General features: G+C 49.0%; 1 protein-coding gene across 17 annotated transcripts in view; it reads left to right on the forward strand.

Moving 5' to 3' along the window:
* Positions 1–19,085, forward strand: part of ZMYND8 (zinc finger MYND-type containing 8) — a 140,738-nt gene that overhangs the window by 115,651 nt on the left and 6,002 nt on the right. For 9 of the 17 annotated variants that reach the window (XM_073880304.1, XM_073880306.1, XM_073880310.1 and 6 more), the window contains 6 exons: positions 1,035–1,433; positions 3,385–3,575; positions 6,850–6,930; positions 9,324–9,402; positions 11,401–11,640; positions 14,326–14,486. In XM_073880304.1, coding sequence (XP_073736405.1) covers positions 1,035–1,433; positions 3,385–3,575; positions 6,850–6,930; positions 9,324–9,402; positions 11,401–11,640; positions 14,326–14,486 — 1,151 coding nt within the window. Of the gene's footprint in view, positions 1–1,034; positions 1,434–3,384; positions 3,576–6,849; positions 6,931–9,323; positions 9,403–11,400; positions 11,641–14,325; positions 14,487–15,469; positions 15,537–19,085 lie in introns of all 17 variants that reach the window. The other 8 variants (XM_025875350.2, XM_025875352.2, XM_025875346.2 and 5 more) reach the window with 3 other exon arrangements.

Consider the following 19,085-nt stretch of genomic DNA (forward strand, 5'->3'; position numbering starts at 1 on the left):
GCAGCCTTTTCCAAATCTGTCATTCACAGTTCATTAGTTTGGCCATTCCCAAGTCCTGCTTGTATAATTCTTGACTTTATGTTTTTATTTAAAGCAATTTACGCTTTACAGAAGAATTAAGCTCATTTTAGATGTAGATTTGACCACTGCACAAGAGGTAAACCGTATTGCGTGATAAACGGTGGGAGCGGGAATACAGTCAGAGTAAAAGCAAGGCGTATACTAACCATGGTGAGCACTCAGTAATATGTAAGCATCGTCGAATCACGATATTGTACACCTGCAACAAATAGAACACTGTGTGTTCACTGTATTGGAATTAAAATAAAAAAAAATAATAAGACAACAGTAGCAACAACCATAGCAACAAACGCAAGTCTCCTGACTTAGAGAGCAATACCATTGTGTTGGGAAGGTTCTGGCCATGGGGTCGAATTCCCTTTAGTGTTAGGTGTCAAGGCCATTAGCAGCACACTGGGACTTTGTCCCGGAGGGAGTCAGAGGTCAAGGGAGACTTTCTTTCTGGGTGACTTCATGGTGTTCCGTGCTCTGGCCTTTGGGAAGTCACCTGATTCTTGGGAGTACATGCTTTATAGGTTCCCTAGTCAAAGGGATTGTCTTCATCTCTGGATCGACTTTGGCTGGGTCTTTCACAAAGTGCTTACCTGGCTCTAACTATAAAACAAACGACGTGCAGTCATTTTGTTCATCCACTTGATGGTGGGCAGCTTGAGGGCAGGGGCTGGGTCTAGTTCACCCCATTTCCCCCAGAGGCCCTGATAGGAGTCTCAGATGTGGGCAAGTGCTCACAAGAAAAGGCCGACACTCTGAGGAAGATGTGCAGAGGCATGGCACCCTCTTTGCCTAGGGTGAGATGTGCTCCTCCACTGGGGGATCCTTGCCCTACTGAGTTCGGCATTTGTGGCTGGCCTTGCTCCCTTTGACCCAGAATGTACTGGCGTAGACAGACGCTGCGGGCCAGCCTGAGTCCAATCTCCACTTTTTGTTTGTTTGTTTTCATGCATCGGCTTTAGTTGTAGGTAAAGCTCCACCATCCACCACAGCGGGCAACCAGTCCCCACCTGAAACTCCGCTCCTCACCCGTTCCTCCTCCCAAACTCCCACGGCTGGTGTCACGGCCACCACCAGCACCACGTCCACCGTCGCGGCCCCGGCCACCGCCGCCGCCACCGCCACTGCCGCTGCCGCCGCCACCACCACGGGAAGCCCGGTGAAAAAGCAGAGGCCGCTTTTACCGAAGGAGACTGCCCCGGCCGTGCAGCGGGTCGTGTGGAACTCGTCAAGTAAGTTTCAAACGTCTTCCCAAAAGTGGCACATGCAGAAGATACAGCGCCAGCAGCAGAACCAGCAGCAGAACCAGCAGCCTCAGTCTTCCCAGGGGACGAGATATCAGACCAGACAGGCTGTGAAAGGTACCATGCCCCCTTCTGTTCACCGTGGCGCCCACTCCCTTCTGGCCACATCGACAGGAGAGACAGAATTGTTTTCTTTCTTTTTCTTTTTTTTTTTTCAGTTCCTTTTTGTTTTGTGGCCGTCCTATCTTGAAGGCCTCGCGCATCCCATGTGGCATTATTTTTAAAGATTGTTTTGCGACTTGTTTTTTCACTTTTATTTTTTCCCCCCTCCGTTGTTAGAAACGATACATGCATATAGGCTTCTTCGAAAGGGGTAAAATATTTGCCTCGCAATCTGTTGTCTTGACCGAACTTCCATTTCATTCTTCACCCTTTCTCAGTGGCCACTGTTAACCGTGAAACCTTTTTTATGCATGTATGCATATATATTTACGTATATATGACTCTCCATACAAATACTTTTTTTTCTTTTTCCTTTTTTTACAACATAAAAATGGTACCATACTTGCTTTTTTATTTTTCTTCTTCCTTTTTTTTTTTTTTTTTTTTTTTTACACCCATCAGCATGTTTTGGAGGTTCATCCATGTTAGTACATGATAGCTCTATCTATGTTATTCTTTTGGACTGCTGCATAGTATTCCATAGTTGATTTAAATCAAGTATTCCCCTGCTGATGAGCATTTAGATTGCTCCCAGTTTTTTTCTGTTGTAAGCAGTGCTGCAGTGAATACCTTTGTATAAGTTTTCTTGTGCCCACCCGTGAACCTCTTGGCATTATTTCGGGAAGAAGACAGTGTGAGGAGTTGGTAGCAAAGGGTACCTTAATCACTAGGGATTAGCCACCTCCAGAAGAACAGTCAGCATCAAGCACCAGTGGCTGAAGTGGCTCGATCTGGTGCTGCTCAGATGAGTACCCGTCGGCCCATCTGTTGTGAGCGCTGGTGCTGATCTTGTCCCGCAGGGAAGCCCACCATCTAGATCCTTGGAGGTGGGGGTCTTTGGTTGAAACTCTCACATACTGAGTGTGCCCTAGTGAGTAGAGCTGTAAAGAGCTGCAGCTGTGGGTTGAAAGTTAGCCAGGTCTTGAACAGCCCCAAAGAACCCCCGGAAGACTGTGGGAAGGAGGACTGACAGATTGGTCAGGCGCGGTGGGAGTGCAGCTGGAGTGCTCTTGGAATTTAAAGAGCTAGTGGGGCGGGAGTGAATCTAGGATATTTGAGATTGGGATGACGAGTTCCAGTTTTTTCTGTGGCTGTACCCCGTAAGAATTATGAGCTTCCCCAGGGGAACGTAGGTGCTGTCAAGAAGAGACCCATTGATGGTATGATTCTCAGTTTCCAGACTGTCTTAGGTCAAAGACAAACAAAGCTGGATACTAGTGAAAGTGGTAAGGACTGGTTTTAATCAGTATATGTTACTATGATAGGGAGAAAAAAGTCCAGCATGAACTGACGTCAGTCCCAATTTCTACAGAGTTGACTGGGTGTTTTAAAGTGGGGGGGTAGGGAAGGGGCTGAGTGGGCACTCCAGTAGAGTCAGGGACATGAAATTTTACAAAAAATGGGAAGTGGGGGGTTGGTTCATGTGAAACCCACGTGGGGTTGCTAACTGATGCTTCTTGAAGTTAGGCTCCTATCCTCCCATAGAGACTGGGAGACCGGGGCCAAAGGGTATTGGCTGGAACAAATAGTAAATTCATTTGGCAGCCTTGTTGTCTCAGGTAGGCACTTTTAGGGGGGGTCTGGGGTCATCCTAGGGGTGCGGCCTTGAGCTGTCAGAAACCAGGTTAGTGTTTACACAAGGCTTTACAGGCCAAGCTTGAGGCGTCATCCCAGAAGAGGCTGAGAGGGTCCTGGCCAGAGTCTGGTCAAGGGGAGAATGTCTGTCACTTGAACGTAGACACGCTCAAAGGGTGTATGTCAGGGACTTCACTCCCTCTGCACAGCTTTGTGCTGGGTCGGGCCTTTCCCATGACAGTGGGGTGACCAGGACGCTTTGCTTTCCCAGCTGTGCAGCAGAAGGAGATCACGCAGAGCCCATCCACCTCTACCATCACCCTGGTGACCAGCACTCAGTCGTCGCCCCTGGTCACCAGCTCAGGGTCCACGAGCACCCTTGCATCCTCAGTCAGCGCAGACCTGCCCATCGCCACCGCTTCTGCTGACGTCGCTGCAGACATTGCCAAGTACACTAGCAAAGTGAGTGCCAGTAGCACCCGAGGGTGGGGGTGGGGGCTCAGAGGACCCACTTCCTGACGGGAGCCAGAAGGGTCTTGACCTTGCAGGCTTTCCAGGGTGCTTCAGAGGGGAGACCCTGTTTTTCTTGAGGCTCTCCAAGCCCACATTCTTCCATTTGGGTCTAAGGTTGGATCCAAGCAGAGAAATCTAGAATGCACTGCATCTTATTCTGAGGGCTTTGATGCTAAAGTCAGTATACAGCAGAAAGGTGACATGGCGTCAGAATTACCCTTCAGAATTCAGGGCACTCATCGAGATGGTTTCCTTAAGCGCTGGAACAGGTTACTGTTCCGTCAGTTAATAACTAACAGACCCAGGGGTTGGTTTGCATCTAGAAGCCACGTGGAACAAGGGGACGGAATCGTAAGCATGAGATGTGTAAGGTACGACGCTCACATGTAGGTCTTTCTAGGAACCAAGATGGGCTAGGGAGTAGTGGCCTCCCTCCCGACGCGCCCACCCTCAGGGGGCATGGTGGCCGGAATCCCCTTGGTGGGTTCATTTGTGGGTGTTCTCTCCTGCAGCCTCTTTCTCTGAATTTGCCAGGTGTTTCTGTGCTCATTGTTGAATTCAGGTGGATACATCCTGCAGCTCTTCTCACCGTCCCGTGAGAGTGCTCTGGCGTTTTTGTGCGTGTCCATGCAACATGCTGCTTCATAGCAGAATAACCACAGGCTGTCAGCTCCGCGAGAGCAGTATCTTGTCTGTTTGGCTTACCTCCAGGGCCTAGAAATGTGCCCAGCACACAGTAGGTGTCGACACAGAGCTGTCGAGTGAATGCATTTGGGTGCCTGACGCCTCTTCACCAGGCTTGTTACTCTCAGTGGCTATTAATAGTAGTTAATGAGTAATAACCTTGGAAGAGTATTTAGTATATGACTAAGCAAGCAGTAGTAATAATTTACTCTTCGCAAATGAGTACATTACTAATTAGTGATGAGTAAATTATTCAGGTTTATAGAAAGAGTGGGTGACAGTGTTTGGGAATAGTTGGATCTTGAATTCTTGAAGTCTTTTAATAAAGAGTTGCATTATTATGTTGGACGGATGTTCAGTGTCCATGAACTCATTGTTCTTGCACTTGGCTTTTTTAAGCAACCCTACCTAACATCCCCCTGCTTCCCCAGTGTCCCCCTCACCCCAGCTAAAATCAGAACTGGTCTCGGGGATGACTTTGTCTCTCATTTACTATGTCTGTCCCCCTTTTGAATAAAATGCATGGATTGTTAGAGAGTCACTGAGTGTCAGAACAGCCAGGATTCAAGGTGTAGTCATTTATGGCCATTCGCAAGATTTTAGTCTTACCTGTCCACCAGTGAGTTATTGATATAATATTTTTATTTAAGCTAAATTTAACTTTATTTAAATTGACTTCGTTGAAGAACTAAAATAAAATTGAGCTTAACATTGTCAGATCACCTTCCTTGTCATGACTTGAAGCCCAAGTCTTTGTTCCTTTGGTTAAAAAGAGAGATTGTCATATAAGTGTTTGGTACATACTGGCACTGAACTGAGACTTTCTTCCTAATGGGATGTGCAGAGTTACAGGAGAATGGAAAGGGGGGGTCATGTTTTCATTACTGATTGACGAAGGTGTCTGGTATTGTCTAAATAGTCTCTTGTTCTGCTTGTAGTCCAGCCTTATACCACCTTCCATTGATTTGGTGCAAGCCGCCTATTTACAGATGGGGAAACTGATGCCCGCTGAGTGAGCTCCATTGCATTTAGTTTTATTCCATTTTCTGAGCTCTTGCATTAGTTTTATTCCATTACCTTTGGCTGCCCCTTTTGCTCTTACAGCAAAATTGAGGGATGAACTTCTTCATAGATATTGTCTTTACAGTTAAGAAAATGAACACAGTGAAATATTTTTGGAGCTGATGAACTTTCCTGTCTCCAAGGTGACCCGGAGTCGAAGACCCAGATTTGTGTGTTTTGGCAGAAGGGTGCTCTTTAGTAATGTTGCGTCCTTTGCTATATTTGGAAGAAAGAGTGAAAGTCCGTCCACAAATCACAAATCCATGATTTCTTTAAAATGGAATGTAGCCATTGCATTAGTAATGTATTGAATTTCATCCGCTTTCTAAAGTTTTCTTGTAAAGCCATTTAGTTTTAATACTTTAAATTGACATGGTTGGTGCAGCGGGGCAGGAAAGCCTATGCAGAGCGACTGCATGAAACACAAAGTGTTTTTCTCTGGCAGCGTCCATGTGTGGCCCCCGAAACAAATTAGGAGTGGAAATCTCCAGACATCGTATTCATTTTCTTCCCACTTTGGGGTGAATTTGGGGGTTACTATTTTTGGGGGTTGGCAGTTTCATAGTTAAACCTCGTGTGAATTTTTTTTCTGTAGAGATAAGATAAACAGGTATTTCTGAACACCTGCCCTGGACCACAGTCTTCACTCTTCACACGGCTTTCTCACGCAGCCTTTGAGCACACCCTACCTGGGGTACTGCAGTTATCCTTGTTTTCTGTATGGAGGAACCACGGCTCAGAGAGAGGGTGATGATGATGGGAGCAAATCTCGGGCGTCAGAGACAGGGGTGGTCTGTGTCTTGCCTTCTCGCTGGATTGGAGCAAACCGCAAAACACAGTGGAGACTTGGCAGTGACCAGGCCATGCTTAGAGGCCTCGTTTGGTCTCCTGTCCCCTCCTCTTTCTCCTGTGATACGGGCGTGGGATCAGCCAGCAAGTGGGAGGCAGGAGAGAAATCATCCTGCAGACACTATTCAGTCAGTAGATAACTAGGTGCTTGCTGCGGGGACCTGAGCTGATGCCACAAACTTGCTGATGCCGTCAGGGCTCAGATTCTTAAAGCAAAGGAAGAGGGGAAGCAAACTGGAGAGGCAGTGAATGAATGCCCTGACCCTCCAGATGAGCCTGTGGCTACAGAAACTAGCTTTATTTGTAGGTGATTCATTACTCCCCTGGTTTATACCAGTTCCTCAACCTCAGCACCGGTGACATATTGGCCTGGAGAAGTCTTTGTTGTGGTGGCTGTTCTGTGCGCTGTAGGGAATTTAGCTCATCCTTGGCCTTCACCCAGTAGATGCCATCTTCCCCCTGCTCCCCTGCTGCTTCCGCCACGACAGCCACAAATGCCAAATGTCCTGTGAGGGGCAGAATAGCCCCCTGTTGAGAACCCCTGCTTTATGTTAGATTTTAGATGTCTGTCCTCTTGAAAAGCCTCAGGGAAGTGATCACCCAACTTGTTTCTGTTTTTATCTTTCAGATGATGGATGCAATAAAAGGAACGATGACAGAGATCTATAATGATCTTTCTAAAAACACTACGGGAAGCACAATAGCCGAGGTCAGAGATGACACATAATTCCTTACTTGCTGAGAATGTTTTATGGGCTGCTGTAAAATGGTGCCAGGAAGCAGATTGCTCTGGAAGTCCCTCCAGGGTGCTCTGCCGATTGTGGTTGTTGGGGAGGGTACTTCTTCATTTAGCCAGAAGGCTGGCTCTATGGGGACACACCCTGCTTTGTGTGATCAGAGGACAGCCCACACTGGAGCCTGAGTTCACCCCCTGGTCTGTTCCTTTGGCCCCATGTGTAATTGTCTCTTGGCTCTCTGTAAATGTGGACTTTTTTATCCAAGTGATTATTGTTGTCTAAGAATTCGTGTCCTGAGAGCCTCCACAATCATGTGGTTGCCTAGGGAATGGAGTGGTTAAGACATTAAATTGTCCACTTATAAGTGACCCTTTATAAAAATAGACCTCCTTGAACTTCCTTCCTTAGGCTAATTCACTATGAGCCAGATGCAGAGGGGTTACCAGGTGAAATGATGAGTGGCAGGGTTTCTTGAGGTCATTCAAAGTGGCGTTGGAGACCGGGAAATTCCACACAAGCTATTGACCTATGAGGGCCTGGCAGGGTTAGGATGCCCCTCAGAAGAAGAGAAAATCTCTGGGAAGGTGTCCTAATAGGCTTTTGATGGAGAACGATGTGAATATAAAGCTTTGAGAGAGGTCCTGAGAGGAATCAGTGAGTCCCCTGAGATTTTTTGCTCATGTGACCCTCTTTGTGATTGAGCCAAGGATGTCACAAACAAGAAGGGATGATGTTGACTTAGAAAAACACCCCTCTCCCCAAATACTTCATTGTTTTTTTGTTTGATTTAAGAATTGGCCTGTGGTTGGAAAAACAGATCCATAATGTCTCACTTGAAACCTTGGGGTCCAGATGTGTGCCAGAAATTTTCAGAATTTAAAGAGGCAATATGCACCCCCGCCCCCAACATTTCTGCTGTGAAATATGCTTGTCCACACCTTGTGGGATAAATCAGGGTTTCTCAACCTCAGCACTGCTGACTTTTGTGCCAGATAATTCCCTGTTATGGGGGCTGCCCTGTCCATCATAGGCTGTTCAGCAGCACCTTGGCTTCTGCCTCCTGTCGGCAGTAGCACCCCTCAGTTGTGACATCCTGGATGTCTTCAGACATTGCAGTGTCCTGGAGGGAGCTGGGAGGGCAACATTGCCATTGTAGGGAAGCACTGTGGTTCTCAAACTCTGTAAATAGCCCCATAGCAGTTCAGGTCAAGTTATTTTTTTCCCTCCAAATGACTTTCCTGCAACACTTAACTCCTTCCTCCAATAATACCCTTTGGTTTCCAGAGACTTTAGACTTTGGAATTTCAGGTGAATGACTGTGGATCCCACCTAAAATGTTAGATAAGAGATTAAGTATCTTTATTTGTTTTAGTTTCTTTCTTTCTTTCTTTCTTTTTTTTTAAAGGTTTCATTTGTTGATTTGACAGAGAGCGAACACAAGCAAAGGGAACAGCAGAGGGAGAGGGAGAAGCAGGCTCCCCACTGAGCAGGGAGCCCGACGTGGGGCTCAATCCTAGGACTCTGGGATCATGACCTGAGCCGAAGGCAGATACTTAACCAACTGAGCTACCCAGGCGCCCCTAGTTTCATTTTTTTAGACCAAAGTTCTAATCAAACCTTTTATGTTTTAATTTATTATGAAAATCTGGTCCTTGTTTTTACTTAATTCATTCATTCATGTTTAAAGTACACTCTCTGCCCAGTGTGGGACAACCCCAAAATCAAGAGTCGCCATGCTCTAGCAACTGAGCCAGCCAGACCCCTCCCCCCCGCCCCCTGCTTGTTTTTACTTGAAGTGGCTTTTCCTGGAGCCAGTATTTCTTGGAAAAGATGGACTGCTTGTATCGTTGGCCCTTGAAAAATGGGTTTGAACTGTGCTCATCTATTATATGTGGATTTTTTCCAGTGCAGTACTGTAAAATGCATTTTCTCTTTCTTGTGATTTTCTTAACATTGTCTTAAGCTTACCTAATTGTACGGATACAGTATCTAATACACAGAATGTATGTGTTCATCAACTGCTTATGTTTTTGGTAAGGCTTCCTGGTCAAGAGTAGGCTATTAAGTTTTTGGAAAGTCAAAAGTTACATGTAGATTTTTGACTGCATGAGGGTGCTAGCGCCCCTAACCACTCTCCCGCCGCACGTTGTTCAAGGGTCAACTGTATTTGTTTTTGGAAACAGAATTCCTCTTGAATTTGGGTTAACACACTGGTGCCCACCTCTCTGGACTGCAGCAGCTAGGCTGCCTACGCCTCGATCCACCATGTGGCATTGACTCTTACAGCTGGAGGTCAAGTTCTGAGCCCTGCTGGTGAATGCCACCCAGACATGCCTTCTAAGAGTCCCACTCCCCCTCGTTACAGATTCGCAGGCTGAGGATCGAGATAGACAAGCTGCAGTGGCTGCACCAGCAGGAGCTCTCTGAAATGAAACACAACCTGGGTGAGGCCCGGCGGATTGGTCCGCACTGAGGATGGTTTTGGGGTGTGAGCTTCTATGCAGCTCTGGACGCAGGTCCAGGGTTTGAATTGAGTCTGCAGTAGGCTGGGGATGTCCCAGTGCTGGGGAGACCACAGAATCCTGGAGAGTCGAATCAGGTGTAAGAGCAGGTGTGAGGGAGTATTCTCCTCTTTTCTCTTCAAGATCCCAACATGTGTAGCTAAATAGTAACAACAGCAGTAACTCCGTGTACTGAACTCTGGACTTTGGGCCAGGAACTGTTTTAAGTACTTTTCCTTGAATTAACTTTGAATTTAATTCCCCTGGAAACCCTTCTGAGAAAGGGCTCTGCTATCCCCATTTTCAGGTGAAGCAAGTGAGGCATGGACACATTGAGGAAGTTTGTTGGAGTCTGACAGCTGGGATTCAGGCTCCAGCACTGTGGCTCTAGATGTTTCCTTCTACCTGTTGAATATTGGGCATTTTAACAAAGTCTCGAACACCTCCTTTGTGCCCCACACTGTGGAGGAAGCTTCTTTGTTGCTCCCTGGTTCAGACTGAGTGCTGTTTTGGCCTGCCATTGTGTCCATGTTGTTAAAGGCTTTCCCCGCAAAGGTAGAGCATTTTCCTTCAGACCATCATGTAGTGTCAGCCCCAGAATCCAAATGCTGGCTCGGGTCCCCAGTGCTAGGGAGGCAGGCCCAGGTGTGCCCGCCTGCTCGCAGGTGATGCGTGTTGAAATCATGCATTGCAAATGCAAATCCTTAGGAAGCCGACCGGGGAAGTTAGCCCTCTGTCCCTTAGCGGGTTGCCATGGAGGGAGTTTAGTTGGATGTTGTGGCTTCTTGTTTCTCTAATAAAGTCAAGGAATCTATTTTTATGCAGAATCTCTCTGTTTTTAAATAATTGGCTGCACGTTTGAAAAAAAATACACGAAGGCTGGCCAGAACTTGCCGTGGTCTGCAGGCTCTTCGTTAAAGGCAGCGGTGAGGGACGGAGAGGCTGTGTCTGGCGCAAGTGCAAGGGGTTAATTTCCTTTTTGGTGCCTTTTAAAAATTTTAATTAATTTTGAGAGAGCGAGAGATCGCACGTGTGTGAGAGAGCCAGGGTGGGGAGGAGCAGAGGGAGAGCGAACCCTAAGCAGACTCCACACCCAGCATGGAGCCTTGATGCAGGGCTCATGACCCGAGCCGAAATCAAGAGTCGGAGGCTTCACCGATTGAGCCACTCGTGGTTTTGGGGGGGGGGGGGGGGGGGGGTGTGTGTGTGTGTGTGTGTGTGTGTGTGTGTGTGTGTGTGTGTGTTTTGATTTCAGGGAGAGAATTCTGACGATCGAAGGATCCTTTATTTTTCTGTTGGCGTGCAGGTCACCCCTAGGTGAACTGTGCATGGACTTCTTGTCTCAAGTGACAGGAGGAAGTATCAGCAGACTGAGCGGTTTGATGGTTGATCAACCATAATGATCCATCACGAGATCCTGTGTGGTAGATTTCACCCACTGCCACTGAACACACTAAATAGAAAGCGTGTCCGAGTTCCAGGGCCAGCTCTGTCCTTATTAGCCGTGTGCCTCAGTTTCCTTATCCGTGAAAGGGATATTACAGTAGAGCTTGTCTCACAGAGTTAGTGTGAAGATGAAGCGAGTTGATACAAGGTGGTCAGGACAGCACCTGCACGTATATGCTGGGTGCTTTTGAGTGTTTGGTTGCAAACACACTGATAAAATTCAAAGTGAGCTTAGTGGAAATCGCTTTGAAGATTTCTCTGAGGGCTTCCCGCAGAATCACGGCGGGGCTCTGGTTATCTGCAGGTATTGGGGCGTAGGCAGGCTAGCTTACTCGCCTGGGGCTCACACAGCCGAGGCACCTCTGAGCCAGGATCCGCACCCGTGTCTGTTGGAACCCGTATCCTGGACTCCCTTTCTGACCTGGTGTGAAAGGCTCCCTGCCCTGGGCCGGGGGACTGGTGATGAAGCTGGTGTCCTCCTTCCTCCCCTGTCAGAGCTGACTATGGCGGAGATGCGGCAGAGCCTGGAGCAGGAGCGGGACCGGCTCATTGCTGAGGTGAAGAAGCAGTTGGAGCTGGAGAAGCAGCAGGCGGTGGACGAGACCAAGAAGAAGCAGTGGTGCGCCAACTGCAAGAAGGAGGCCATTTTCTACTGCTGCTGGAACACCAGCTATTGTGATTACCCCTGCCAGCAGGCTCACTGGCCCGAGCACATGAAGTCCTGTACCCAGTCAGGTATGGCCACGCGGGGTGCAGCCCGGCCCAGGCCCCGGTGGGGTGGGCGTCCGGCTCCCCCCTGGCCCCCAGGGCAGACTGGTGTGGCCCGGTTGGCCTGTCCCTTGCCAGTCTCGTGCAGACACCGAGCCAACACGTGAGGCCCAGCTGTTTGAACTTTTGGCCTCCTCTCTGTTACTGGGCTGAGTGTAGCTTCGTGTGAGGCGTAGTGGTTCTCAGCGGGGTGATTTTTGGTCCCCACCCCACGACACTGGCAGTGACTGCAGGCAGTTGTGGTCGTCCTAATCGAGGCGGTCGCTGCTGACATTCAGGGGGGAGAGGCCGGGGCTGTCCCGCCAAGCATCCTGTAATGCACAGGACGGCCCCCCTCGATGAAGAATGATCGGGCCCAACATGGCCAATTGCACTAAAGTTGAGAAATCCTGTTTTTAAAGTAATACTGGACTCCTAACTCTAAGTAACATGGATTCCCAATTCTCATGTGAAGGAAGCAGTGTTGGTTTGGAACTATACTTTGTCCTCTCTTTCCAACACAGAACAAGCAGCCCTCAGGCGAGGAGCCTCCAGCAGGACACACTGTCCGGCTAGAATTGATTAGTAATATTTTCAATGTTAGTTTTTACAGTTAGCATTTCTTTCTTTCTTTTTTTTAAGATTTTATTTATTTACTCGTGAGAGACAGAGAGGGAGAAAGAGGGAGGGAGGCAGAGGGAGAAGCAGGCTCCCCAAGGGGCAGGGAGCCCGATGCGGGACTCGATCCCAGGACCCTGGGATCATGACCTGAGCCGAAGGCAGACACGTAACCATCTGAGCCACCCAGGCGCCCAGTTAGCTTTTATTTCTGACAGATACTAGCTTTATATGCTTAGCCTCCTTTTTTTTTGGGGGAGCGAGGGTGAGCAGGGGAAGGGGCAGAGGGAGAGAGAATCTTTTTTTTAAGATTTTATTTATTTGACAGAGAGACAGCAAGAGAGGGAACACAAGCAGGGGGAGTGGAAGAGGGAGAAGCAGGCTTCCCTCGGAGCAGGGAGCCTGATGCGGAGCAGGGAGCCCGATGCGGGACTCGATCCCAGGACTCCGGGGTCATGACCTGAGCCGAATGCAGACGCTTAACAACTGAGCCACCCAGGCGCCCCGGGAGAGAGAGAATCTCAAGCAGGTTCCGCTCAGCGCAAAGCCCAGTTCGGGGCTCGATCTCATGGCCCTGAGATCATGACCTGAGTTGAAATCAAGAGTTGGACACTTGGGGCGCCTGGGTGGCTCAATCAGTTAATTGTCTGCCTTCAGCTCAGGTCATGATCCAGGGTCCTGGGATCGAGCCCCGCATCAGGCTCCCTGCTCAGCGGGAAGCCTGCTTCTCCCTCTCCCACTCCCCCTGCTTGTGTTCCCTCTCTCACTATGTATCTTCTGTCAAATAAATCTTAAAAAAAAAAATAATTCATTTAATTAAAAATGCTATAGTTAATAAGGTAGTGTGTCTGGGGGCGCCTGGGTGGCTCAGTTGTGAAGCGTCTGCCTTCGGCTCAGGTCATGATCCCAGGGTCCTGGGATCGAGCCCCACATCGGGCTCCTTGCTCCGCGGGAGGCCTGCTTCTCCCTCTCCCACTCCCCCTGCTTGTGTTCCCTCTCTCGCTGTGTCTCTCTCTGTCAAATAAATACATAAAATCTTAAAAAAAGAAAAAAAAGTAAGGTAGTGTGTCTGTTAGACTGGCGAACTTTTTGAAGGTGACATGTGAGTGACCAGGATCGAGAAGCACTCCCAAGGCCAGAGGTTGGCAAACGTTTCCTATGAAAGGTCCACAGAGTAAATATTTCTGGATTTGTGGGCCATGTGGTTTGTTGCAACTGCTCTATTGTGATTTGGAGAGAACGCAGTCCTAGACAATATGTATGTGGTAGGCGTGGCCGTGTTCCAATAAAACTTTATTGACAAAAATAGGAGGTGCTAGTATGCCAACTCCTACTCTAGACAGATCTTCTGTTATTTCGTTATTTTAAAAAAGGCAATATTGAACCATCCATTGCTGGGTCCTTTTACCTTTAGGGAGATGTCTTCTTAATGGCTACTTTAAATTTCTTCCTGCAGGGGAGTTAAATTCTCCTCTTAAGTTCTGGAATGTGTCTGACGACCCTTTTGTTGTCACTGTTACAAGATGGCTAAAATGTCCTTGCGTGTTCCTTTGTTTGCGGCATTATAATGTCCATCTTTCAGAACTTCCTCTCAGACGCTCCAAGCTTCTACCTTCTCTAGAAACTCTCTGCCGTAGACACCATGTTGTTTTTCACGTGAATTTCCCTGCCTTGCTTTGGAAGGAAGCAAGTGCCCGGGGCTAAAATAGGACTAAAATGAGAAATTATGGAATGAGTAATTCTAGATCAGTGGTGACAGGCTGGCTCTGCTGATGGGCTTCATCTGCTCTCCCACCATGCTTTCGTCTCCACAGTGACTTCATAAAACTTGAATTAATAAACTGTTAAAAATTAACCTATTTTCACACTACGTCTGGAATTTCGGCTTCTAGAAAACTGGAAAAGCCCTTGGGCGGGACTGTGCAGCAGCTGCCTCTGTTACAGATGGTGGGTGGGTCAGCGTTGTTCTGGGCTTGGTGCAGAGAGGGGCTTCCTGCCGTTCTGGAAGCCGTGGCGCTCGGCTCATACGTGGCTTCTCTCTCCCTTTCCCCCCAGCTACGGCTCCTCAGCAGGAAGCAGATGCCGAGGTGAGCGCAGAAACGCTAAACAAGTCATCACAGGGGGGCTCTTCCAGCACACAGGCAGCCCCTCCAGAAACAGCCAGCACCTCGAAAGACAAGGAGACGTCGGCAGAGAAAAGCAAGGACAGCGGGTCGGTGAGTAGCCGCTCGCCTTTGGCCAGTGATGCCAACACTTCGGGCCACACGGAGTCTCAGCACCGGTCCCCATGCCTGCCACCTCTGCAAGTCCCATGTGGGTAGGAGGTTTTGTCTGCAAGGTGGTCAAGGCAGCCTGCTGCTGGGGGTGATAGTCTTAGCTGCTTTTCACCAGTGGGCATGTGGGCCAGGCCGGAGGGACGTGGAGCCCGAGTGGACGTTTGTGTGCCTTGGCAGCTGCTCTCCGGGGACTCTCAAAGTCTACAACACTGTGGTCCAGTAGAACCTTCTGTGATGACGATAACGTTCTGTGTCTGCTCTGCCCAGCATGGCATCCACTAGCATCATGTGGCTGCTGAGCGCTCACACCCTGGCTGGTGAGAGCAAAGACTCGCACTCTCAATTTCAATTTTAATTAATTTAAATATAAATAGTCACATCAAGCTAGTAGCTGCCGTATTGGAAAGCGAAGGTGGCACCTCCTAGTTCCCAGTGTGTGGTGTATGTCACAGGGATTGTATGCAGAAGTTATTTTCGGTGGCACATTGATAATGTTTTACATTTGTAGTCATTATGTATTTCAATGTGTATTAAGAAGAGAGTAAGTCCTTATGCCATCCATCCAAACCCTTTGATTTCATTGATAATATTGCCTGGTAAGTGGTTAATGTGAAATAAACGTGAGCTGGAGAATCCTTTTGAAGGAATATACCTCCTCTTTGGATGTGGGCAAAACTCTGGAGGGTAGGTATGTCAGTGGAGGAAGTTGAGGAAACAGTGAATGTTCTAGAAGCTAAGGCTGTAGAGTTGAGTAAGGGGCCACCCTGTTACTGGGTTCCAGCCTGTTCATTCTGGGAGACGGAGCACAGGTGTAGGGCCACCCCCGCTGACCTGGCCTCCACCCCCATGGATCCCTAGGCTTCCCTGGGGGGCTACATTGGCCCCCGTGCCTTGTGTCCATCTCTCTCTTTTTGTATTTTTAGACCCTCGACCTTTCTGGCTCCAGGGAGACGCCCTCCTCCATTCTCTTAGGCTCCAACCAAGGCTCTGGTATGTTGCCCCCTGGTGGGTGAACGGTGCTCTCACAACTCCTCCCGGGCAGAGGGGAAGCCATTTTCTCAGGGAGAACTTTTAAGGGTTTATGGCAGTGGTTTTCCATCCACTGTGGATCCTTAGGGATCTTTGGGGGTGCCCTGGGCAGGTCACTGGGGGGTGAGGGAGTGGCCGGGCAAGGCAGCTTTCAGGCACCTCTCCAAACTGATCAGTTTTTCCCTGGGTTTGTTTTGTTTATTGGGGTTCCGCATAAAAGTTCATTCGAAAGGAGGGTTCTGTTGCTGACCTGGGGTGGGGTAGAAGGTGTGCATGTTAGGTCGGGCAGTTCTTCTGCCCTCAGGGAAATGACCACAGTGAGTGAAACCATCTGGAACTCTTTTCCTGAGGTCCCAACGCCCACATGAGAGGGCACGTGAGCCTTTAGAGAAAAGAAAATTTTGAGTTGGGTGATCTTTCTGTAGAAATCTTTCTTCTTGGGGAATGACCTGGTAGGCTGTTTTGGGGTATTTTCTGGGGCTAAGTTTTTAGGTTTTCTCTTCTGTGGGGTTTGAGCTGTCCTCCATTCTAGCCCGAAGGGTCATTTTCCTATCCCCTCCTAAACCAGTTTTGGGTGATTCCAGAGGGTTCCCAGAAGGTGCCCCCATCGAGGACAATTTGCATAATTCAGGGTCCCTTAGCTCCAGGATCTTTCTGTCTGCTGGATGATTCTCTTTAGCTGATAACTAAACATGTTACTTCCCTTCTATATATTCAGTGCACTGAGGAGGAAGTGATGTTGTTAGCATCTGTAGCTGGGGAAGATTTCCCGGAGGGGCTGGGGAGTGGGATTCAGATCGAGGGAGGCGGTAAAAGGGAGTGGCACAAGCCGACGTTAGGGAGAAGGTGAACTTGGGATTAAATCTGATTGAACTGCCTGTTGAAAAAGTCGTACCCTGCTCCCTTCCCTCCAGTCCCCTGACTGAATCCCCGAGAACAGTTCAGTTTAGTGCTAAGATGCCTTTTGCACCTCTTTGATATTTTCTAGTTTCTCCTTTTAACAAAGACAGAGCAGACTTGGCATCTGTCTAGACGTTCATACTGCAGTTTGGTTTCATTATGTTTATTTGTAGAGTTGCCCTGTCTGTGGCACGTGTTACTGATTTTCTGTTAATGATGTAGATAGTGATATAAAGTTTGTTTTTTAATTTTAAAATGAGCTTAAAATAAAAACATGGAATAAGCAGTATGTTAGGAGGACTGTGGCTGTTTCCGAATTGTGAAGGTGATGGGAGAGAGGCCAGGGTGGGGAAGCATCGCTTCTGACGGGGTGGTGGGGGGGGGAGGCTTGCCCCCCCTTGTTGGGGTTTTGGAGCAGGGGAGAGGGCTCAGAGCGGCACTGGGGACATTGCTGTACCGAATCTGCTGGCATGAGGAGGACTGTGTGCAGGAACATGGTTGGGGGATGATCACATTCCATGTCTGAGGTATTACCCAGCCCAGGGGCTGGCCGACTTTCCGTAAAGGGTCAACGGAGTGAATACCTTAGACTTTGCAGGCCCTCTGGTCTGCATCACAGCTGTTGAGCTCTGCTGTTGTAGGATGAAAGCAGACATGCATCATACGTACGGTACCTGAGTTACACACAAGTGGCTGTGGTCCAAGGAAAATCTGTATTTTCTAATCTTTTTCCATTGGGTTGGATTCGGCCCGTGGGCCATCGTTGGCGGACCCCTGACCTGGAGCACACAGGTGTCCCAAGTGGGTGGAAAGGAAGTTTCACATTGGAGAGAGGAGGCCAGAAGCCCCAGAAGGTGCTGGTGACTTGGTACTGGGTGGGTGGCAGCAGAGAATAGAGAATAATCCCTGAGGAGTCTGGTGACAGGACGGGGGAGGAGGAGGGAGGGTAGGATCCTGAATTCTACTTGAGATTCTAGGAGGATGCATGGCACTTGGCCATTTGTAGATGATTAGAGGTGCATCAGAATTCGTCGAGTGTCTCTGGGGCCAGGTCCTGGCTAGGGCTGGGGATTTAGGGGTGAACTAGGCAGATGACTCCAGGGGAGGTCAGAAGAGTGCTTAATTGATGCTTACGGAAGAGCATGAAGCAGTTGGAAACCTTAGCGCGCTTATTCCCGGCTTCTGTGAGAGAAGTTACTATTTCCATTATGCAGATGAGGATGTTGAGGCCGTGAGAAGTCAGGTCACATGCACGAGTAACCCCGTGAGTGATGATCAGAGCCAGGACTTCAGTCCAGATTTCTCGGGCTCCAGACATGGTCTCACCCACGGTGCTGGGAGTACTTAGGTTGACCCGTATGACATTGTAAGTCACAAATGGTTGAATGTCGGCAGTTTTGGATGGCTCAACTAATAAGGCGCTGATGTCTGGGGAACGTCGGGGCTGTGGATGTGGCCCCCACCCTCCGCCCCCACTTCCAGACCTACTTCTTTTCTTTCTTCACTTTCTTCCTTCCTTCCTCCTTCCCCAGCTTCATTTCCATGGCTCATTCCAGCAGCACCCTTGCTCATGTAACCCAGCCTCCCTTGGCTTCTGGTTTTCTCAGTATGTCCATTTGGCAGAACCCTACCTTGGATAGACCCCAGCCATCCCTCCTTTACTCGCCTGTCCCCAAGCGTCAGAGGTCGGCCGGAGAAGGTTGCGCAGGAGGACACGCTCATTCCACCATGCACGCACACATCTTGACCACTAACCTGAGAAGCAGACGTTTTCATCGGCCTGCTCGTCTGACCAGATCCGTTGCATAGCAGCCTCTGTACCCACTCGCCACAAGGGCAGCTTCCCAAGTTCTCTGCTGTGTTGCAGACCTCCCGGCTTGCCCTGCGCCGTCGCTGGCAGCCCGTGGCCTTGCCTGTTCCTTCAGAGGAACACAGCCAGGCGCTGCCCCCCTGCCCTCCCCCTTCCAGCCCCCCGGCCTTCAAACCTCCCCATAGCTGCTCTGGCCTTTCCCTCCCTGTCCTCTTGTAGACAGATGTCTTATTTTCAGTTGCTTCCTTCCCATGGCAGTTAGCTAGCTAGCTGTCTGTCTATTTTTAGTTTATTTTATTTTTTAAATATTTTATTTATTTATTTGACAGAGAGAGAGACAGCGTGAAAGAGGGAACACAAGCAGGGGGAATGGGAGAGGGAGAAGCAGGCTTCCCACAGAGCAGGGAGCCCGATGGGGGGCTCAATCTCAGGACCCTGGGATCATGACCCAAGCTGAAGGCAGACGCTTAACGACTGAGCCACCCAGGGGCCCGTCTATTTATTTTTAAAGATTTATTTATTAGAGAGCACACGAGTAGGGGGAAGGGCAAAGGGAGATGGAGAGAGAATCCCCAAGCCGACTCCCTGTTGAGCATGGAGCATGGCTCGGAGCTCGATTTCATGACCCTATGATCATAACCTGAACTGAAACCGAGTCAGACGCCTGACCGACTGAGCCACCCAGGCGCCCCCTTTCCATGGCATTTTTTTTTTTTTTTTAAGATTTTATCTATTTATTTGACAGAGAGCGAGAGCAGGAACACAAGCAGGGGGAGTGGGAGAGGGAGAAGCAGGCTTCC

The sequence above is a fragment of the Callorhinus ursinus genome, unplaced genomic scaffold, assembly GCF_003265705.2.
Source record: "Callorhinus ursinus isolate GAN/ISIS: 27379988/994484 unplaced genomic scaffold, GSC_fseal_2.0 scaffold38, whole genome shotgun sequence".
In the NCBI taxonomy this organism is placed as follows: Eukaryota; Metazoa; Chordata; class Mammalia; order Carnivora; family Otariidae; genus Callorhinus; species Callorhinus ursinus.